Below are 24971 nucleotides of genomic sequence, written 5' to 3'. Positions count from 1 at the left end.
ATTAGTAGAAGTACTCGATGCTGTTGTGGAGTTTAGAAAATTATTTTCTTGTCCAGGGAGTGTTGCAACCACTCACCACTAGACGCCGCTAAATACTCGGTATATTACGCACTGTACCTTTAAGGTAACTAACATACAATTCTTAGTTTCAGATGATTATAAACATCTGAAAGTATAATTATGAATATTATAATCCATTTCTGCCTCTAAATCCCCTAAATCTTACACATCAGACCTAATTAATACAACAGTATTAATAGCTCAATTAATTTATCAAAAATAAAAGTAGGCAGATTATGCAGAATGGCCCCTTTCATAATGTTAGAATTATTTTGACTGTTGTATTTACATATAAGCATCATTTTAAATTTGAAGCTGGTTAGGTCTAACTGATTTGTAGTCTATTGGACAGTGAAATGCAGTAACAACTCATCATAGTTCAAGCTAAAATTTTTATCTAAATGTAATATTTGAGCAAGAGTCAGTTATTTTCTAATACTATAAATGATACTTTTCAGAGAGAGTCAACACTTTCAACTGAATTACCACACAATAATAATGCAGGCAAGTGCTCAATATCGGCCATCAACCAGTTTCAGAACTGAAACATTTTTTCAAGACCATTTTTGAATGTCAATGCATGTTCATGATGGGCTCAGTATAAGACGTCCAGCCAAGACCAGCTTGGATCAACTATGGACAACAGAGAGGTTGACATGCAACAAAGGGCCACAGGCTGAAATTGAACCTGTGCTGCTGCGGCGAGGACACAGCCTCTGTACGCACTCTGCCAACTGAGCTACTTGGGTTCCAAGACCACTTCTGATCAATTTCGGTAGTCATCTTTTCAAAACCATCAATGCACATTCATGAGGGATTCACTGTTTGACTTCACTTCAATCAATGTCCCAAACAGGGTAAATTCATTGAACGACCACTCTTGAGTGTCAATGAATCATCATGACAGGTTCATGACTGGACCAGCCCATCGTCATGAAAAAGTAGCAAAAGTAATTATTATGGCAGCATAGGAGGAAGTTGGGAGAAGTAGCACAAAGAGAGAGAAGTCTATGTAAGCTAGAGGTCAGGGTGAACGGTTGGGTTAAACAAGCACAGGATTTTTTACCCTGGAGACTACTGTTCATGTCCAGTCTGAAACCAGAAGTCAATGGTGAGCTACTTTAACTTACTAACGTAGTGAAGTAACGTACATGACGTAACTGCAGTTACATTTGTAATATAGGTAGGTTCGTAACTGAAGTTTTATAAGTAATATAGTGATTATAACACAAAATACAATGTTTTCCTAAACCTAACCAAGTACTTTTCTTGCCTAAAGTAAAACAATCATTTATGTATGGGGAAGTGTTGAGGCAGTTTCTAAAAGTCACAACTTTTTGTATCTTTTTCAAGACCAGTATTGAACATCATTGGTTGTTCAGGACATACTTTTAGGACCCCTTTTAAACGCCCATGGATGTTCAGAGCAGGGTTAAAATTTAGACCTCTGGTAAAAACCATATCTGCATGAAAATGGCCCATCACAAAATGTCACCATGTTCAGTGTTCGTTATTGAGAAAACAAATGTGTGAAGTGCATTATATGTGCTGTAAGGAATCATAGACCCAGACACAGGTCAGCTTTCCACTCAATAAATGTTGGCAATGTATGTTTCTGCAAACCACTACATTTCTTTATGCAGCAGGTTTCCGTTTCTTTCTGTTCAATTTTCCGTTTTGTATTGTGACAATGCTGTGCTGGTCTGGTTATGTATAGACACAAAAACAATGGATTAGGGTTGAGAAAAGATCTTGTTTTGGCTGAAAATACCTGGTTTTGTTGCCACAAACATGGCAAGAAATGGTCTCAAGGTCTTCTTAAATATATCCAGTGGTGCCCTGTTTACAAATGATTAAATGCTATCTCAGCCTTTTGCTTGAAATGCCACTGCCATCCCCCTCACCTCCTGATATGAAAGTCAGGCCATATAAATGTGATGTTAACGTAATATGACACTTATTGTAGAAATGTTAATATTGTACATAGGCCCATGACATGTACAAATGTGAGTGTATCAGTGGTTTGTCAAAATATGAACTGCTAATATTTTACCCTGCAGACTGGGCTGAAGCTTTCTGTTCGAGCTCTTGGATTAGAGATAGTGGTTGTCCTGATTGACTGAGACAATTCACAGCCCTTCCCTCTGGACTGAAGCTTCATATGAATGAGCAGTGATGAATCACTGGGCCTGTGGGCACTGTGATCACATGGCCGGACACAACTGATTTTCCTCTAATCTGGACAGCCTGAAACAAGTAAGTGTAATGAGGTGCATCAGGACTGCTAGCTATGTCTTTCTGTAGTGTTTCCGCCCTGTTAATTATGCTTAATTGTACTTCCCATCAATCATTCACAACAAGCAGGAGTGGATCCATAGCAATGTCTGCTGCTGCTTCATCCATATATCTTCCGATCCACTTCATATTTATGTGATAGAGACAGAGAGATAATGTGTAAGTGAGTAATGCTTGTCATTCCAATCAGCAGCCCCTTCAGCATGTCTAAATATGGAAACTGATTTCTCCACTAATTATTATAACCATAATTGCTCGCTATTTAGCATAATTCCTTTAACCCGACATCAGACAGCAGCAGAACATGCAGGAAACTTTTAAAAGTTTTAACACATCCATCCAAACAAGGTGACTGGGGACATGTAACAGTATGAGGCTAAAATGAAATTATGAGGATACAGGTCAGAAAAGACTATGCCTGATGCAAAGCGATGCACAGTGCAGTGCAAGTGTCATTGCTAGAGTCAGACTGACCCAGTTGTCATTTTAAAGCCCAGCTCCCACATTGTGTATCTAACAAATGTACATGTGCCATCCTGTGCGCCCCTGGGTGTGTTGGTCTTAAAATGAGGTGTGGCTCAGGCGCACTGATGGAGCATTACATTCTTGAGGCAGCAGAAAGCGACAGCGCCACAGACCAACAAAAAGCTGGTCTGAAGTCAACGGCGCAGTCTGTTTCCTGATATTTAAAGGACACACACAGTGAGATGTGCTTACACAGGAGGGTTCACAGTATGCGTACACTCTGGAGAGGCTGCTTTCCATTATTTTATACATTTCCATGCATGCAGTAATGTCACTGCAGCAAATATTGCGACACATTTAAGCACCAAAACTAAACACTGAAGAGGAAACAGTCCAGAGAAAACAGACTTTTAGTCTCTGAAATTGCCTAACTGTTTATAGACATGATCTCAGGATTTATCAGGACAGCTGCTTGATCCCAAATTATTTTACTGTATGAGTCTGGACTCTGTGTGACCTTTTGATGTGTAGAAGAAAATAAACCATTAATTATTGTGAAGTACCAGCCGATCCTGTCGACGAGTCAGGACTTTGAAACGATCAACGAAGTTTATCAGCTGTTCCTTGCGCAAATGTGCATGTTAATATAGAGATACACATATTTTTTCTGCTGCTGGAGGATCGCTGCAGTTAATGTCATTCATATTTTCCTCATTAAAGACCTATTTCACACCTGCATCCCACCCATTATTGATCAGAATGGTACTTTTTATGACCCGTCCCGCCTGATCAACGGACTGAGATCTGAGCACACACAGAGGGACGCAGCAGCGCTCCTCCTCCTCCTCCTCAGTTAAATATCAGTGTATTTTCTCATATGCAGTCAAACATAGTTGTTGATGATTGTGAAACAGCGGGTCAAGCATTGGAGGAACACCTCCCTGGCTAAAACTCGAATATCTAATAAGGTCAGATTTTTACTTATCAGCATTCATTTCCTGCTTCTTTCACATAACTCCTATGGAACATACTGTAAATAATATTGCTGTATATGTGTAATGAAACCAAGGCCCCTTTTGGGGCCCTAGGCAAAATCTTCCACGTTCAAAATTTCATGTTCATGGCAACAGCAGTGCATGCAGATGCAGCAACGGGTAGCTTCTTCAAATTTACAAAAAATACCTTTTTGTTTTTATAACTGTTAATGTTGTGGCTCTTGTTGCTTAAATACTTATTGTCTTTGGCAGAAGTACATTCATCAGCATTGGAGAAGAGGGCATGGATTTTGGATTCTGAGCAGTGGACTCTGGACTTTCTACCTTCCAACCTGACCAGCTGGACCGCCCCAGGGAGGAGAGGAAGAGAATCGGGACAAGAGTCATTCTCATCCAGCTTGGATTTAAGGCTGCTCCTGGCTAATGTCTGGTCTCAGGAAAATGAAATGGGTGAAATGGGAAACAGGCTGGCCAAGCAACAGGGAATCAGATAGTACTGTGCCCACATCTACAGAGACCGGTCTCGACCACAACGTCTCAGATCAAACTGTTGCAATCGACGGGCAGACAGTGTTCGGAACTGACAGAGCGCAGGACTACAGCAGTGCTCAAACACAGTCAAAGTGGGTGGACAGTTTACCTGAAGATCAAACTTTAATATGAAGCCGCTGGCCATATGATCATCACCATCTTGTTGCAGCTGTTTACATACACCTAGATGCAAATTCAAAAAATGCACAACAGAATTATTTCCTGGGTGTATAGATACATGTTTATGTGTATACGTTTATAGCCTAACTCTTTGTTTGTACATGAAAAAACCTTAATTTGCCCTCTAAGGTCAGGGTTTGCCATCTAGTATGATGGGTTTAGCTTAGCTTACCTCAAAGGCTGGAAGCAGAGGAAACTGCTAGCCTCTGTCAAAATTCTAAAGCTGTTTACACTGTACACACACTGACAATCATTCGCTCTGCCTCACATCAAAGTGATGCCCTCAGGCACGATATTTAAAGAGTTTTTGCAGAACTGAAACGGAAACTAGGCCCCTCAACTCACATGGTTGCACACACACACACACACACACACACACACAAACACACACACACACACACACACACACACACACACACACACACACACACACACACACACACACACACACACACACACACACACACACACAGGATGGAGCACCTGTGGTAGATATGGTATACACTGTAAATCCATTGTGGATTGGAAACACATGGTGATGAAAATGACATGATGTGGTGCAAATATCATTGTTTTTTTAGCCTCTTTTTCTCTTTCTGCTAGACAGAGGTGGTTGAGTGGGTTTGGGGTCTGTGTTTAATAAAGGGAACTCAAAGGGACTATCAGGGAGACGTCAGGGTTTTTAATTATCACCTCAGTCCTTGAAGGGATACTTCACATGTGAAATGCAAGGTGTGGTGAAAGCTGATGTGCTGAACTCCACCCACAGCTCCGTGGGGATATATCATGGTTACAAATGCTAGGCTGCCTAGCGACAACTGAAACATTTTTGTGTTGCCTACCGTCTCCTCCACACCACAGCATTTGCATAGTAACAGTGCAAATGTCAGTGCAGGGTGCTACACTGGTCCAAAGCTAATCTCTCTCTTCATTTTCAACCTGAAAATACCACTGAAAAAAACTCACTTTCTTAATGAGTAGATCTCTGCGAGTGATGAACTGTGTGAAACTGCAAATTTTACTGTTTATCTATTCATTGGTTCTTTCTAGATTAAGGCCTCCTTATAGCTGAGAGCAGAAGTTTTATTATTCACTCTATATATGGCTGTGATGTATGGGGTGCACAGTTCTGTGCTATTCCTGCAACAGTTGAGGTCATCCTGTCCCTCACTCAAATAAATAGGCTCATCCTGACGACAAAAACATATTTCATTAAATATCACATTGTGATGTCTTCGAGAAGCACTCTATGGAATATAATATTTTGACTGACTGATTTATGTGTAAAAACAAGGGACAACAAGGGAAGCAATATATTTCTCAAAATCATTGAAAAAATAAAAGAAGAAAGTATAGTTAAAAGTTAAAGAGAGATGCATTTTAGATTTAAACATCTGAGGTCCTACTACAAACATTGTGTTTGTATATAAATTAAATATGGTTCATTGTTTCTGGCTTTCCAGACTTTCTAGACTGTGGAATTTTTGGCACTTGAGTTAGACACCTCAGTTTTTCACCTCAGTTCATTAGAGGGGTACTCCAGAGAGTTTGTATTGCATTCCCATGAAGTTGAGTTGGTCAAAATTCAAGCAACAGAGGCTGAGAGTGTGGGTCAAGCTCCCATAATACTGGATTACATTTCTAATGTCTCTAAAGTTATACCCTCTGGTAAAGGCCTGTGTGTTTAACACAGACTTCTTATTAAAAACATTCATCTCCAAGCCCAAACTGAAATAACAACGATCACATCACAATTTGTTACATACTAGGATGATTATTTTTGTATTTCCACCATCAAAAGTTGTGGATGGTACCAGAAGAACCCCTCCATGTCGTCCTGTTTGTATAAGCCTTCTGTACAAGCCTTCTGTTGAGGTACCCAGTACACTGATCCATTACCAAAGGGTGGAGTTTAAACTCTGCAGACCACTGATTGGTCATTGGATTAGCAAGAGTTGCCTTGTCGTCTGCACTCTGATGTAGTATTTCCCAAACTCTTAACAAAGCTTGTTTCCTTGGTCTTGTTTTGTCTACGAATAGTTCTTGCAAAGCTTTGAATGTGTCATTTTCCTGCTGCAGTACAAAGTCAACTCGGAAAATTGACCCAAGTGTGAATACATGGTACATTTATTAGGGAACTTGAAGACTGAAAAAGCCAAACATTCTGTGACATCACAAGAACACTGGCACACTGTCAAATCATGCTGTGATACCATTAGGGCATCAGGTTTTGCACAAACTTGTGGAGTCCATACCTGCTTGTGTGCATGCTGTTACTGAAGCAAAAGGAAGACATATAGAATCTACTGACACTTTTGACATCCTTACTTCTTGCCAAGTCCAGTTTATCTAATACACAGTGTCAGTGTTTCATCATGTGTAACCTGAGGACTCAGATAACGGATGTAGCACTCCAGACCTCTGGCTGCCGTTTCCCTCCCCTGCCTTTGTACTCTTTCAAACCTTTGAGGGAGAGACTCTTTAATTCGACCAAACCCATAACAGGCAGACGCAGACAGACCAACTGACAGATCACACTCTGTTTTTTGTTGATTGTTAGTGCGGGAGTGTGAAAGAGACAGTGATGTGGCGGAGGGTGGAGTTTCTACCTTCCCAGCTTAACAGGATGAAAGCAGCAACCCTAAAAGGCTTTTAAATAGCAGAGAATCGATGCTTCTCAATGAGTTAAATCCCTGTCATCTCCGTGCAGGCCTGCTCGCTGCATAATCTACCAACTGCAGCAGCCACATCAGCGTGATGAGATTGAGTGGGAGTGGCTGTCTGCTGAACAATTAGCTTCAGCCACAACCTTTAGCTGCTGCCTTGGATTATACACTGTCACTCATTGACAGCTTTCCCCAGCTAACAACTTATGCTTCCTTTTGAAGTAACAAAATCCCTAAGCTGCAGTATGAGAAAACCTCCCTCCATCCTGTCCTCTCTAAAAGCCAGCGTCAAATGTATGCTGTCTGCATCTGTGACAGACAATGGGGGTGGGAGAAGGGATATTGTGTACTCTCTGCTGTTGCTTTGATGTTCAGCAGTAATAGAAAAAGGGGTATTGGTTCCTGGCTGTGCGGGTGCCTCTGCGAGTTGCTGCAGCTTTTTTGACTGACAGAAACAAATGAGTATCATGTTCATCTCTGAGTCTTTGAAGGGGTGTCAATGTCACCCCACTGTTTTCTCAAATCTATGTAATGGGAGCAAGAGAAATTGTCAGGCCTGCCTGGGCTCAATTTCACACACTTCATGAAAGTCAAGTCTAGGTTGTCATTCTTACTTAATCTATACAAGGCCTGAAGCACTGTGGGTGGATTTAGTCCAGGACATCTCTGAAGTTAAACAGCAAACTATTAAACTCTGCCTGCTGACCACAGTCAAAAAGGGCTGAGTTGAAGTGGAGTTACTCATCCGTAAAGAGCAATAGTTGGTTTTCCACCTCCAGGAGGTGGCTGCGCAAAGATATTGTACTAGAATGGCTAAAAAAGTTGGGCCAATCTTTGTTATAAACACTTTTCTGCCAAATAGAGCTGGCTATCGTCACTGATTTATTGACAAGGTCCAGATTTGATCTTATTTCCGATACCATTTCATTCACTGGCGTAAATTGTATAAGGAACCCTCTAACCTGGTGAATAAATTATAATAACAATGGTTACATTAAGAACTGAATGAAGTGGTTTCAGGGATGTGTGTTTAAAATCTGCCTATGAGGAAATGAACAAGATATTCTTATAATTTTAGCAGCTAATAAAGTTCTCAACCTGTCTGCTGAAATGAGCTGCGAGGTGTTGAAATCCACTGTAATGTACTTTAATTCTCCCTTATTTGACTGCTGAATGGAGGGGAGATGTACTTTACTTCATAAACGTACAGAAAAGAGATGGATACAGAAAAGTCACTGCAGGAAAACTGAAATAAACAGGGTATTTGGTGAGTGATGACTTTGGTCGGCTTGAACACAGCTGGCTAATGTACAGTAAAGAATTCTGGATGTTCAGGGTGAATAAATCTGCAGTCAAACTCTCAAGTGCAACTTGAATAAACACAAGTGATGCGTATGCTCAAACTCGTGTGGATATCCTGAAAACACTGATAGCTTCTTAGCCTTAGCTAGCTTGGTAGCTTCCAGCTAGGTGGGTTTGTTTAACAAACTAGGCTCACTTCAGCTCTACCCACGCTCCACCTCTTCGCCCATTTTTGATTGGCTGGAGTTAGGCAGTCAGGTACTGCCAACATGATGATGACCAGTTCATTCTGGCTCTTCAGAATATGGGTGATGTCATGGTGGCTCTGTCCACTAGTTTTACAGTCAGTGGTGCCCACACATGTAGACTTCACAGTTTATGAGATGCACCATGAAGTCCCTGTCCCTGTGTCTGAAAGTTCAACACAGACAGAGGACAAAAGCAGTGCGTCTGTAAATGACATCAAAATAAGGTAGAGACTTATTTTAGAGAGTTTTTTATTACATTACTATTTTGGTACAAACATTTATCCACCGCAGCCAATAGCCTTCAGCTAAATAGAAAATCTACCTGCATTTGAGACTGTGTTGATGTTTTTTATGGACCACAGGTAAAGGCATATACTGTATGATCAATCTCAGGATTTAATAAGTCACTATTCAAGTGAAGCAATTTTTTAAACCAAGCCATAGTGCCAGATGTTGAAAAGATCTGAATGCATGTAGTGTAACTACATCACTGTGTGGAAATAGCCTCAGGGACTGTCCCCTGTGATAATGACAGCTGAAAATAGAGTATCAGGAAAAAACAGCTCCAGGGATTTCAACATATACCATCATACAGAAGGTGTACTAAGCTGTTCTGTTTATCTGATCCTTGTTCAGTTCTACCACTGAAAGATCTGTGTGGGTGAGAGAGCTTTGATTTGTATGGGTGAGAGAGTGGTGTGAGTGAGAGCCGGGGATGATAAAGAAAAACATTATCTAGCACTTTACAAATACAACTCAACAATGTGTAAATGCTTATTTATGGACAGTTATTAGCAACACTGTTGCTAATAACTGAACTAGTGCACATGTTTGCGCCTGGTGTTTTTACCAAACAGCCTCAGGTTATTATCAGCACCCGCTGGACTGGACTAGTGCTGACCCTGAAATGCATTCAGCCCAAGAAAAGTGGGTGTGATGTATTTTGGCACTTCTTATTGATTTGGGATTGAGTGCAGATGCTCACTCAGTGAGAAGGCTTTGTTTATTCACCCTTTTGCTTTTAATGTATTTTTTTTTTCATAGCCACATCAGAGTGACAGGCCATCGGTTAGAAGAGTGGAGTTATCTCAAACTGAGATGGTGTGTGGATAGGCCCAGTAATAAGGACATTAAACATCTCTGACTGGAAAAGGGTGACCTTCCTGCCATAAATATGAGCAATGTTTTTTCCTGAGCTTACTGAGATTGTGAAGATGAAATGCATCCTTCCCATTCCTATGCATATGAGCCAAAACCAAAGCAGAAAATAGCAGTAACTCAAACCAACATTTACAGAGCATGTGCATACACAGCAGCAGCTCTCTTATTTAGCCCAATAAATATGACGTCCCTTGTCCTTGGCTGGACCTAAAAAGCCTCTTGACAGGGGAGTATTTGTGGTTGATGGTCTCCTGGTGGGAACTGTACATTTGTTTGGATCTGAATATACTCTATACTGTAAAGGCATAAACTCTGAAACAGATAGATGCAATTCACTGATTTACCAAATTTAGACTGGAAGAATAAAAACAAAATTATCTCACAGCTCTGAAAGGATACTGTATGCCTCAATACTCATCATGCAACTGCTCAGGCATGTCTGTTTCACTGGAGGGTAAATACAATATACATACAATACAACAGACAAAAGTATGAAGAATATGTTGTTGTAACAAAGAATTAGCTTGTGTAGAGCAATTGAGTGCATAACATAACTCATACAACATAAAACCCTTTCATATTTTAAGCTGTCCCTGTGATTATGTCATATACCTTCTTCCTTGTATGTTCTGATTTCACTAAATGTAGCCACTTACCATTTCACTAAAGCCATAAAATTGAACAATGTTTGGAAACAATTTGAGGTAATATTACACACATAATATGATCCACTGCCCAGAATAATTTTTAGAACAGCCTCTGAACAGAACCTTTTGCTTTGTAAAACAGAGCTGCGTGGTGTGTAGAAGGCAGACGGCAGAGCAGTCCTCTGTGGTTTGGAGCAGAGAGGAGCTTTTCCCAATCCTGTCACCTGACAGTTGAGGACTAGTCAGACTGAGACAGTGACAGTTTGAGGTCAGAGTATGTTTCCACTCGGCTCAGTGGCCAGGCAACTGGAGCGCTACAACATGGCCAAAGGAACAGCTCATGAATGGCAGGTATCCTGAAAGTAGATAGACCCCCTCTAGATTGCTCTGACAATGCTTGTACCCATGATGATATCATCAGATAATAAACAGGCAATCAGTGCGTTGGAGAGGTAGCCCTACAGCTGCTTCATAGATTTTCTACAGGTCCACTACAGGACAAATAAAACTCAAACATAGAATAGTGTACCTCATACCTGATAGCAACTGAAAGTGGAGAATTGGGTGTTCATGACACCCACAAATGAGAAGGTTGGACGAGAACAAACAACATGCTGATGATTTGGCTACCCATTGAGCCTAGCCAGTAGTGGAACCTTAAATTGAAAATTTGCTCTGAGGGGGAAGAAAAAGCCCACAGGGTAATTACACATATGAAAAAAAAAGGAGGGGATTTATTCTCTCAGGAATATGGTTGCTTTAAGCAAATGTCATGGCAATCTGCCAGTTACAGCCGCTTCAAGGAACTTTCATTTTTTGTTGATTCTGGCGGCCCCTGTGGACAAAAGAGATTGGGTTTCCACCACCTCATGTCTTGATCTGAAATCATATGCATTTACTGAAAGCGAGTAAAAGACAGACATGCATAGCAATGAGGTCATGTATGTATTTATGACAATGTAAGCTTAATAACTGTAATATGACAATGATGACACAAAGTAAACTTTGTTTCAGATCTGTACCACCAGACTACAGAGCAGCTTCTTTCCTCAGGCTGTGAGACTTCTCAATTCATTCTCAGGACGTTGTGCATTATTCTAGAGCCATACAAATTTTTTTTTAAATTTTATGACGTATCCAGCCCAGATGAGTCAGAATCCGACCCAGTGACAGGCAATGACTATTTAAATAATGCAGAATAAGCCAATCTTCTTGCTGATGTTCTTGTTTGCATATGTGCATAGGTCATATAGAGACATCAGTCTTAGATTGGGGATGTTTCATAACCATTTAATAGTTCCTTGTAGTATGTTTATGATGAAATATAGTGTATACAAATCTGACATTTGAAACAGAGTTTGGTTGTAAAGAAAAGAACTTACTGAATGTCAAAAATTGAAAGAGTAGATTCAACCTCATGAATTTACTCCTGTCAATGTGCCTGTTCAGTTTTGACATTTCTAGTGTACAGAAAAAACTGACAGTGGCTCTAATCAGCAAAAACATCTTTTCCTCTGTAACAAACTCTGTTGGTGAGAAGACTAGACTGACCCACTGACTGACTACATATTACATGAATTCCATTAAAGAAACCATCAAAGATTATTGATTTTTGCAGTGGTTACAGTAATGACACAATCGTGGAAATGTTGTTGGTTTGACTCCTGGGAAAAAAGCACATGCATGGAGACCTTAAATGTAAAGTTTACCCTGAGGGGAAGACACTAAAGGAAAAGTCAAGGAGTCATCAAAATCAAAAGCGTCCATCACCCTGAAACCTTTAATGGGCTAAGCACAAGTAATAACAATCTCCCAGTTACATCATTAGATATTTGATGTACAAATGTGACATTTGACACCTCAGTGTAGGTTGTTGTGTACAAGAAGGGATTGAGAGCAGTATGGTGAAAGATTGGTTAGCACTGACATTTAATTGCAAGAGGATTTGAACTCACCTGCCAACTGGGCTCTTTTATGTGCCGTTTGGAGGCTCTCATCACATAACAGAAGCTACGAGACTGAGCGTAATTATTTTAATCCAAAGCATGATCTTTTCCTAAACCTACTCAAGTAGTTTTAGAGCATAAAACTCAACCAAATATCTTTGGTGCCTAAACCTAACCAAACTGCAACTGTTTGACAATGTTAATAACAGCCCAAAAGTCATAATTTGTCATAATATGTGAACTGTTTGTCAGCATGCTTTACTGTATTTTGAAAGTCTAACCTGACATTGCATATTATGTATTATTGCTACCTTGACTGCAGAGCCTTACACATACAAAACAGTAGAGGGGTAGATATAGTGTCATAGTTTGAAAGTTAAGGCCACTGATCAAGCTGTTGTATTTGACGAGTTGGCAGAGAGAATGTGTTGAAGTGTCAGCACTCCAAAAGGCAGCACCTGGCAACATGTCCAAGGTGTACTCAATGTGAGCTGGGATATGCCTTCACTGAATTAACAGATATACAGTACATATAGATGGAAAGATTGCTGTTGTGTTGGTTTGATTCCTGCAACACACTGAACCCACTCAAGAGAATACTTTGCAACTGTACTTATAGTCAACACCAAGCGAGCAGCAGAGAGCAAAAATGAAATGATACACCTTACTAACTGTGAAAAATAAGCAACAACTCAGCTGAAATGAAGGCTGACAGTGTACTGTAGCCTGTAGGTTTAATGACAATAAAATGTCCTTGCGTTTGAACACCTTTGCTCTTGAATATTGCCACAATAATAGCTGGCACTGTAAGCTCAAGGGAGGAAAGGCAATTAAATATAAAGTTAGAGGAGAACATTTAATAACTCTCCTGCTTGTGTGTTGTATTTCTATTTATCTTCCTCTTTTCATTAAAAACATGTCTGTTACTTTTCAGAGAGTGAAATTTCTATATAGAAATAAAATGGTAATAAAGAGAAAAGACTTGAGCAGACTTACGGAGGGAGTGCCACTCGTCCTGCCTTATCGTCTTGGTGATGTTGTAGGAGAGGTTTTTGGGTATTATTGCCGAGGAGTAGTGATATTTGATGTAGGAGCACCTTACAATGGAACCTGCGGAGAAAAAACAGAAAAAAGGATTTGTTAAACAAAAACAACTTGGACTTGTAGGTCACTGCATAAGATCCACGCTGATGACAGGCAGTCAGGACTGAATGGAACATTAAGATAACATTGTTCCACAGTGTCATGATTGAGCTGGAGAGCTAGTTATAAATTAAATACCCAGACAGTGGCAAATCTCTCTTCTTGCCTAAAACAATAGCAATCTGCTGTTGTAAGAGACCCTATTGTGTCGACGCTGAAGACTGCTTTCCACATACATTTCTATTATCTATAACTCTGACACAATGGCTGTCAGAAAAATGATGTGTTCTTCAAAAGTGATTAACTAATCAGTTAAGGGAGCCATTCAGTGTATAATTATAAATGTCTTTGAGAGTCCCCTGGCCTGACGATGTGTGTGTGATTTCAACATGAAATGTTTCCCTGGCAATTTAGACCTGAGTTAAACTGGCCGTCAGAAGGATGTCTCCATTAATGGAAACATGCTGAGGCCTAGAAATACTAAGCCACAATGGTGAAATATGTTTAAAAAAAAATCCAGGGTCACAAAGCTTCTTCAAGAAGATAGTCAAACACTTACAACCACTTCTTAACACTTTCCTGACAAGCTTGTGATCCTGTGAAAATGACTTTTCTCTCAGTAGCATGCAACATCCACTTACAATTTCAAAACAAAGGCAACGAAATTACTCGGTTAGGTTAGGAAAACATCATGATTTAGTTTAAATTAAGCCCTTTCTTAAAACAGTCACTTTTGACTATTTGTTTCGGACAGGATTTGAACCCTAGTCACCGGAGTAACAGTACTATGAATGAACCAACAAACAGTAGGTAGAAGGCCAGTCAGTGGGCCACTTGGTACTGTTTATTGACACCACAAATAAGACAAGAATTAGCTAGCGAGCAAATGTTCATGTGATTGTCTAGTATTAATGGGTTGTGGCAATGGGTGTTTCTTGCTGTTGTTTTGTAAAACAAACTGCCAGTGGGGGAGCTGATACAGCAGATTTTGAGCTGTTCCCCAGTAAACACACCGAGCTCTTCGGCTGTCACAGCTGCAGTGTCTGTGGGCTAGTAAGTGGACCAGCAGCAGCCCACCCTGCGGACACCTGGTCTGTCTGCTCCACATAGCCCAGAGACACTCTGGCAGTTGCTGTGGGGGATGTGTGATCCCGAGAGGAGCAGCAGCAGACTGGGAAGGAGGCCGAAGAGGTTGATATGTTCACCTACAGCTCTCAAACCGTATCAGAACCACAAGAAAAACAGACATAACCAGAGCTACACTGTTAGTTAACAAAGTGCCGAAGCGTCGTGAACACAACCAACCTAGGCAACCAGGCAATCAGAGACAGAGTATGGCAGGTCTTGCATGAAAAGCAATGGGATCCATAATAACGTGTACTTTACACGCCTAAGTGTGGCAAAGCGTCACACTCATATACTGTCCTCCCATGGATTGGCGGGTCTATTACACACTGTGCCATGAGACTGTGGTGCATGATGTGTTTACAACTATATAAAACAACAAGATGTATGGTATGGTTAGGTGTACAAAGAATCTCAATATGATACCAGACTACAGTTTTTCTAGTTCTTGTCAAATCAAGCAAGCTATAGGTTTCCCCTTCCAATGACCACATAGTTTTAGTTGCCTAAACTTCATCAAACTAAGTGGTAGATCAGAAAATGCTCATACAAAATGGGCTCTATTAACCCATTTCAGAAAATGAGACAAGATGATGTATTTACAAGAGTTCCAGTCAAACCTCAGGTGTGTGACATTTCTGTTTGTTTCTTGAATAAATTTGAGAAAAATGAAAACGTCCTCATGGAGCCACACAGATATTTCATCTATTGTGGAGCGGGAGCTTCAGTGGAAGTCACATGTTTCACGCACGTTATGACTAACTTAAGCTGTTTCCATTGCACTTTTTCACATTTTGCTTTTATCCATTTGCAAACATTACCAGGTTTAACAAGCGTTAACCTATTGTACAATATTTTGTGATTTTTTAACTTGCACTTTTCATGTTTCCTGTTACTATACTGTCAACCATCTGATCTAGTTCACTTTTAGATAACTTGGATCTGGTATGTTTCTCAGCCTGGAACAGTGCCAGCCCTGTGCCAGGATGAACACTGTGTGAGAATGGTGGACGTAACACACTGTACATTCGTAGCAAGACTGTCATTTTCTGGAGTAAGAGCTGCTTCCTTTTACACCATTACTGCATATCTGCTCTAATTATCTCTGGCAATCCTTAGAGATTTGAACTACAAAACCTGTGACAACCAGGATAACACTCCCCCCCCACCACCACCCCCGTCACACACACACACACACACACACACACACACACACACACACACACACACACACACACACACACACACACACACATACACACACACACACACACATACACAGGCAAAAACAAGCAACCCAGGAGACCACAACTGCTGACAATGGTAATTACCCATTCATGAGTTTCTCTTTATCTGTGATGTAATTGGGAGCCCATCGCTCTCACAGAGAAACTAGATGTATTTGAAACCAAGGTGCATAAATTGGTACAGAATATACCTGAAAAACTCGTACTACAAACAACTATAGATAGATAGATAGATAACTTTATTAATCCCCGAGGGGAAATTAGGTTATCATAGCAGCGGGTACATTCAAGTACAAATACAATCAAAATACAAGGGCAAATATAGAAACAATAAAGTACTATATACAAAAACAATAAAATACTATATACAATAAAATGCTTAAGTAGTTATAAAATAAAATAAAATGCTGAGGTATCAAGTAAAGGTAAGTGGAACATAAGGCGCAAGAGGATAAGGTGCAGTTTTATTTACAGTGATAATAATTTAAAGCACAAAAATTATTTGTGTGTTTTGGAGTGAGTGTTATAAAGTCTGATGGCACCAGGTAGGAATGATTTCCTGTGCCGTTGCTTTAGGCAGCTGGTTGAATGAGTCTGTTGCTGAAGCTGCTCTTAAGCTTGTCCAGAGTTTTGTGGAGGGGGTGAGAGACATTGTCCATGATTGCCAGCAGCTTTGCCAGCATCCTGTCCTCCACCACCTCCTCCAGGGTGACAAGCATCATACATTGTAATCTACATCATACTTAACAAGCTGAATAACATCCCAACAGCTTCTTTAAAAGAAAAGGATATATAGATTAATATTTACTGTTTCTGCTGTTATCTGCTCTTGGGTTTTTCTTGACAAAGAATCAGGAAAAAAAAAAATATTATAATAATATTAACCAATGGGAATTTTTAAACAATTTCTTTATTAGTCTCCCTACATTAGGCTCCATAATTCTGGATAATTTCATTTATTTCACATATATGATGAGAGCCTTATGTAAAAATACTTTTTAACAGGCCCTATCTGACAAGTATGTTGGTCAAACCTAAAGAACAAAATCACACATTTAATGTCATGAGTTTATTATTCCTGCTTGCTGGTTCATTTAAAATTACACCATGGTTTAAGTATTTAGATACTTTACTCAATACTAGTAATACCAGAAGCTAAAATCAAAAAAAAATATTCTCAAAAGTACAAAAGTATTTAGAGCAAAAATACTCAAAAGTAAAAGTATTTACTGGTGAAGGACCCATTTGGCTTATTACATGGTTATATAAATTACATAATTAGATTATTATTACCCAATGCAACATCACATCAGGAGCATTTCAGTGTTCAGCAAGATGGAGCTAATTTTAACTACTTACTACTGACATAGGTGGTTATATCTATAACAATGGATCAAAAGCTAATTACGTGTTGTGTAATGTCTTAATTTATAAAGTAGTTATGGCGGATAAATGTGGTGGAGTAAAAAGTAAGTTTACCTTTAGAGTGGACACAAACAAATCACCTACAGAGAGAGGCAGGCTGGTGAGAGTGGTAAGGTAATCATCACTAGTCCCCCCTGGTAATGGAAGGACCTTCGTTTTAGGAGTAAAATCCAATAAATGTTGAAAGCTTACACCCTTGTCCCTAGTGCCTGGCATCATAGTATAACATTGATTAATAACTGATGTTCATATGTGATCCATGTACTCATTAAAGGCTTGCCTTAAGGCTTCCATCAGACTTCTCCTGGTAGCTCAGAGCTGCTAACCCTATGTTGTGTTTGAAGAATCTTTACACTAACTCTGTGCAATCCCCGCTGGCTTTAAGACACAGACTTCTGCTGATGTTACAGGATGAACTGAAAGGTGGCTAGCAGTGATTTGACTTGTGCAGCAGGGTCGTGGAGCTGTTATGGATTTTTCTGATGTTTGAGGAAGCCTTGGAGGGATTGCTGGCGGGAGAGATTTCAGATAGACCAATAAAACTGATGACCTTGACAAGAGGCTCATCAGACTGGTCTAGCAATGGGCTTCTATTATACAACCAGCACTCATTTGAACACAGCTTACCATTGTTCAGTAAGCTCCCACTCCATATTGCTCACATAATACATGAAGAAAGCCACTAGAGAAGACAATCTACAATAAAAATGTACATGCATTGACATTGTGGGGCCTCTAAAGGCTGGTATAGAAAAATAAAACACTGACGATCAAGACCAGGCTATATGTAACTGCTGCTCATTTATATGAACATTTACCATTTAGATCATCGATAAATTGCTTTGTCGACTGTTACGCCCGAACACTCTTTCTAATACACTGGTTGGACTAGATGTGTTGTTAGAGAAGTACTGACACACATGCTAAAAACATTGCACATATTATGCCATGCTATGTCTTTTTCAGGTTTAGGCACCCAAACTACTTTGTGTTTCGGAATAGCTTTATTTGGTTATTTCAACCCAAAATAACTATGTTACTTAGACTTTCTGTCACGTCACTTAGATAACTAAGTTACCTTAATTATGTTACATAACTTAAAAACAAATCAAACTTGACACTTGATCACATCCGGGTTTTATTCCAGTGTATGATCCATCCAACAACCCTAACAAAAACCTGACATGGAGTGTTCTCGCTCTTTATATGAACTGCATTCAAGGGGTGCTTCAAGTGACGCTAAAGGGGAAACTACCGCATCATACTTAGAAACAGGTACTGCCACTGACCAAGCTGCTGTATTTGATGCTGAGTGTTCAAACAGGCTGTATAACGAGGTCAAGCTACTTCTGCTTTTAGAACTGAGAGAGTAAATCTACTAATCACACTACTGCAAGAGATCTTTTCTCAGAATAACAATGGTCATTTTATTGGTTTAATCAAACAACAGTTGCTCTGGGCTTTTCAAGTGGTTTTCCTCCAATTCGCTGTTGTGCTGTTTGTGTTAAATTTGCTGACTATGTCCAACAAGACTGAACATTTGTAGTCTCTCTAGTGACTTTGGAAGCTTCAGTTTTTTATTACATCCAATAATATGAAAGTGTAACCAGTCAATGTATGGTTTTGCTGTCATATTTCATTAGGTGGCCAACACTGTACAAAACAGCTTGTAGGATCATCAAAAGCTTTTACTCTGATGCATGCACAACAAATGTCACAGAAACCTGCAAATCATGTGTTTTGTGTGCAATTATATATTGTAGTTCAAGGCTGCTGGATGATAGAGAACTACAGGATCACAATCGATGATTGGACCATAGTCTGGGTGAAAACTCAACTTCATATGGCTGTAATTAATTTGTGATATATGGATGCCTGTGGAACTACTAAAGTAATTCCAGTGAAACAGTCTGTTCACCATTTTAAATGAATGCGCCTGTATCTAAAATGGCTGGCTGCAGACAACTCGACTTCGAAATAAATTAAATGAAAAAGAAGTCTGTCCCTCTGAACTTACTGGTATCAAGCAATCATCCCACATCCTATTTTCTATTTAACTTTCTACATCAGGTTGTGGCTGACAGTACATATGGTCTAACATTTGTTCATTCTTTTGAAATTGATATTTATTTGGAGACAATGACATGGCTGGCTAGTTAGTCTTGTTGTTATACATAAGGTCAAATCATATTTACATTCAACTGTATACAGTGCTATTGACTTTGGATCTTGCTAGCACGACGTTAGCTCGCTGGCTAATAGCTGAACTGGAGGGCTGTATGAGCTGAGCACATTAAAAATATAAGTCTTATCTACAGTTCATTCTATTTGCTAGAGCAGTGAAAAAGTTTCCTTTGTATAAGAACCTTGAGGGATGGCAATGACTTTTCCAGCTATTAGTCAAATCCTCAGGTGTTGCTGGGGAAACAAAGTTATGACCTTTCAAAAACTAGATTTTGATCGCAAAACGCATGAAAATATAATTTATCTGTCTTATCTTGTTTTCTTTAGCATGGTATATGCAGAATAAAGCCCTTCAGGCTTTCCATATTCAGGAATTAATGGCAACCATCTGACGCACAATTTATTCATTAGGCTAATTTCTGATAATGGACACCTCATAGGGAATTATCCCTCAGATAAATGATAGCAATATGGCCTTTAGGCCTTTTTGCTAAGAAGCAGACAATAAATGTATGTTCAGCCATTTTCATGGTAATTTACCATATACATTTTAACACAGGTTCTGCCCAAAAGGGAAACTTTGCCCTGGGCAAATACAATACATTTTTTTTTGAAAAAATATATTGTAGAATTAAAAATGCTAGTAAACATCCTTGTGTGTGAGCTGCAATTGGCCAGAAGGACAGCAAGAAATTTAGATGAACACTCTCCTTTTATTAAATATTATAATAATGTAATATTGTGTAATGTTTATGTATTCTGTGATGTCATAAAGTTATTTATAGAGATCCAAATCATCACCAAACTGCATATTTTAAAGAAAGAAGAATGTATTATATTATAATTGCATTCATGACATCAAGAGATTAATACAATACAATTAACACACAAGCACAACATTAAACTGCAGGAACAACAACTAAAATACTGCACAGTATTAAAAAGCACAAGTTTTTCTGAGTCAGAAACATGTCAGGCACTGCACTGTGATGGGAAGTCACCTTCACATATATAGCTGCCGTACTGTAGAGATGGATGAGTAAGCATAACGCCTGACAGTGGGCTGGAGACTCCTTTATCACAAGGGCATTCTCCCTGTCTTTCTGTCTGGGATTTTTATAGCAAAGGTATTCACTGCAGCCAGGGTTTAGAAATTAGTGAAGTCCAGAATTGTTTTTTATGGAGCTGTTATCTTTTAATACCTGATTCTGTTGTCTTATTCTTTAGTGGAAAAAAATCCACAATCAGGTTTCTCCTCATCTCTGTTCTTTATTTAGTCTCTCCCGCACAGTTCGCTGTCAGAGCTGTCAGATTAATGTGCAGAGACAGTGGGGGAAGAGGTGGGTAGAGTAGTCAAAACATTTATTGGAGTATAAGTACTGTTACTTTGCAAAATCAAAAAGGCCGACTCAAGTAGAAGTAAAGGTAAAGTAAAGTAAAAAATAAATATATAGTGTTAACATGTTAGTGACCTTAAACTTAAATCTCATGTCTCATGTCCCAGTGTTTATCACAAACAACCACAGATCAGGGTTGACCCCCACATCTAGATCTGTCCAATGACATGAAGACAGTAAGATTCAAGATGTGGACAAATCAGTCAAATTTTTCATATCAAAAGACTCATCTAACCTCATGACTTCACTTTCACCTGAGGACCCTCTGTGGTTGAAACATTACAACAGCAGTTTGTCTTTTTTTGTGTGCATAATTTGGTCAGTGTACACACTAATGACTGTGACTAATTCAATGCACACTGTATCTGGAATATTTAGCTACATTACAGCAGAAAGCAGGAGTAATAGTAGTTTTGAAGCATGTACAGTGTGTATATATCAAACTTATAATAATAATTATAATAATAATACATTTTATTTATAATGCGCTTTTACAGGTGCTCAAAGACGCTTACATAAGTTTATACGTTTTAACACAACAGACACATACTGCTCTCTGTCAGCTCTGGTTAATTCACAGCTGCAGCCTACTGCACTGTGCACTGCTAATTCCTTCTGTCATTACACTGGTTTGAGCAGTCATTTAGAGGCATGGCTGTGGTAGAATAACAGAGCGCTGGCAGACCTGGGACCAGCTGACCAACAGCCTCTTAAAGGATAACTACCGTTTTTTACAACCTGGACCTTATTTCTGGCAAAATATATGATCATTTACTCACCCAGATAACTTTGGTGTCATTCGGCGTCGTTCGGACGAAATTAGATCCAGTGTAGCGGCGATATATCCATATAATGGGAGAGACGGGGCAGCGACACACAGCCTCTATATAACACATTATCTGCCACGAAACTAGTTAATTTCATCAATATTTTGTTATGAAATGCTAGCGCTATTCCCCTCTGAGTCCGGGCTCGTCCGTTATCAACATCCGGGGTCAAACTAGCAGTAGCAGCTACAGGTAAACAAGCCGCGCTGTCGCGGGTGCGCGCGCAGCTCAGAAACGACATCTTCCAGGTCAGAGGTAGTAGATCAGCCTACAGACCCCGGATGTTGACAATAGACGAGCCCGGACTCAGAGGCTAATAGCGCTAGCATTTCATAACAAAATATTGATGAAATGAACTAGTTTCGTGGCAGATAATGCGTTATATAGAGGCTGTGTGTCGCTGCCCCGTCTCTCCCATTATATGGATATATCGCCGCTACACTGGATCTAATTTCGTCCGAACGACGCCGAATGACACCAAAGTTATCTGGGTGAGTAAATGACCATATATTTTGCCAGAAATAAGGTCCAGGTTGTAAAAAACGGTAGTTATCCTTTAAGGTAATGTGCACGAATTTATAAAATAATAAATTAATAAAGTAGCACTGCCACACAGACACTTAAAGGACTGACCAGATGTTTGAATTTCTGATTATACAGTTATATAGCGCTGATTTTTAAAAAAATAAATATTTTAAGTATGAAAAAAAAAAATAGGCTTATTTTTTAAAATGACCAAGGTCTGGACCTCGGTGATCTCATAGCTGGCTACGGCCATGACTGCAGCTAAACTGAAGTCCAAAATAAACCTAATATTTGTCATATTTTCACATGCAGTGCCTGTAGAACAATGCCACCTTGAAAAAGTGACAGTGCTATAGTGCACTTATGCAGAACTAATTAGGCAAGCGTCACTTTATTTTTCTTCTGCAGAGCCGATGATGATGAGCCTAAAGTAGCTTGACAATTTTTTATTAAAACAGCAGCTAAAGTCACCACACAGCCAGCCGAGTGGAACTAACCACTACAGTCAGCTCTCTCAGAGGGAGAGGACTGAGCTCATGCTGAGCGTATCTTAGAACACAGTGTCAGATTGCAGGGATACATGCATGTGCATTATGATGAGAATAAATATGTCACTAACTTGATAAGTGATTTCAGTATTGATCAATTTGCAGAACTGTAGAACATCTGTTGGTAATGGTAGAGATATATGACCCAGGCTGGCTAACAGTGAACACATCTGGGTAGAGTTCGGATTTATCACTGTATCACACTACATTTATATATTCAGCACAAGCCGTTCAGAGATTTTAAATTCTGTAAGTGCATCCCTCTATGGGTATTTTTAATTTTAACTGACAGGGTCTGCCTGTCTTGTATTCAAATTGTGTAACCATGTCTTAGGGATTCACATGATACCCTGGGAACAAATAAAGAAGTTGCTCTTCTTTTGTTGTATTTGCAACATATTTGTTCACCGTCTCACAGTGTTTGACACATGTTTCATTTTGATTGTAACTCAGAGACCAATATTTCTTCTTCTAACTATTCAATCGTGACCATGAACTTTATTCACATCCACTGCAGAAAAAAACAGGTCTCATTTGAAACTGACCAATTTCCTTTTATATTTATAAAAAGTATATTGCATTATATTTTACTGAGAAATCTCCCTATTCTCTGATCCCCTCATTTTTCTTGATTAACTCAGTAAAATGTTCTGTACTGTAATTTACCATAATTTACCATCAGTAACCTAAAGTGTCCATCAGGACTGAAATCTTAAGGATTGTACCTTTAACATTGCAGTATAGAATTTAACTCAGATGGTCATTCATGTTGTTCATGTTTTAACCATAATGGTTGCACCACTTTGGAAGAGCCTTCATCATTATCTCATGCTGCACTCATGTCATACCAGGTTTACCCTAAATACCAATTTCTAACTTGTAAATAATGTTGACAACAATATCCGAGTTGTAGCAATTACATATTTTTCTGAAAACTCAGATATTTTGATCTTGGTGCTTTATAATGCAACTAGAATGGCACTTGGAAGATCACATACCTCTGCCAAGACTAAACAGTCCTCTTTAATCCAATATCAAATAAAACATAGTTAAGCTCTGCAAAGTTTTGCTTGATTTTTTTCAACAAGATCCAGGCATTATTCCCTGAGAAATTAATGAAAATGTTAAAGAAAGTTGGAAAAAAATCCAATTCTTGAATCCTACCCTTTATCTAGATCCACACCAAAAGTTATTAGGGTTTGTTCTGGGCCTAGAGCCATCTTCTATCCAAGTTTGTGGAACTCTGTTCAGTAGTTTTGTGTAATTCTGCTGACAAACCAACCAACCAACCAACCAACCAACCAACCAACCGACACACGTGAAAACATTACCTCCTTGGTGGAAGTATTATATTCCTGAAACACAAACATATGTGGATGCATTACAACAGCCAAAGCCTGTCGCCAGTAGTAGATAAATTCAAGCTATTGTCAATGCATACTGTTTTTTAACCTTCACATAGCCAACTCTGCAACCATATAGACCCTTTTCATGTCAGACATTTTGAGTTGTCAAACCAGGAAAAGCACAGGTCTAACCAGTAACATTAGCAATGGCTCCATTTTATTGTGTCACAGTAAGCCATGTCAATGATTGAGCATGCACAATACTAGAACCCTTGAACTAGCTCACCTAAAAAGGATGCAGCCTTCATTAATGTTATAAATTCCACTTCTGCTTTCCCTGCTTTGACAATGTATCTGCCATGAAAAGAGAATATTGAGAAGTCCAGAACCGCAAATCCCACAGTACATGACCTCTGTATTATGGAAGCCTAATGAGTCTAGATTTTTTAATTATTATATTTTCTGGTTTCTTTGTGTCTATGTTTTGAATGTTGAATGTTACTATTGCTTTGAAAAATGTTCTGTAGGTATGCTCACTTGTGAATCACCTTGACACACTAACAACAACAGCCACTCCTGGGTCGACAACGGGCAGTTGATTTGCACAGCAGAGAAATGTAAATTCAGCAACCTTGTTTATTTCTTGTTACATTTAAAGATATGTAGTCTAACATGGTGGTCCGACCATTTCTGATGATTTATACACTT

General features: G+C 39.3%; 1 protein-coding gene across 2 annotated transcripts in view; it reads right to left on the bottom strand.

Moving 5' to 3' along the window:
• The window catches only part of tmem178bb (transmembrane protein 178Bb), a 139116-nt gene that overhangs the window by 48795 nt on the left and 65350 nt on the right, over positions 1-24971 (bottom strand). For both annotated transcript variants that reach the window (XM_084346298.1, XM_084346299.1), the window contains one exon: positions 13493-13606. In XM_084346298.1, coding sequence (XP_084202424.1) covers positions 13493-13606 — 114 coding nt within the window. The remainder of the gene's footprint in view (positions 1-13492; positions 13607-24971) is intronic.

The sequence above is a fragment of the Pagrus pagrus genome (assembly GCF_965226575.1).
Source record: "Pagrus pagrus genome assembly, chromosome: 23".
Taxonomy (NCBI): Eukaryota; Metazoa; Chordata; class Actinopteri; order Spariformes; family Sparidae; genus Pagrus; species Pagrus pagrus.
Note: the sequence above shows the minus strand (reverse complement) of the source record. Positions and strands in the feature narration are given on the sequence as shown.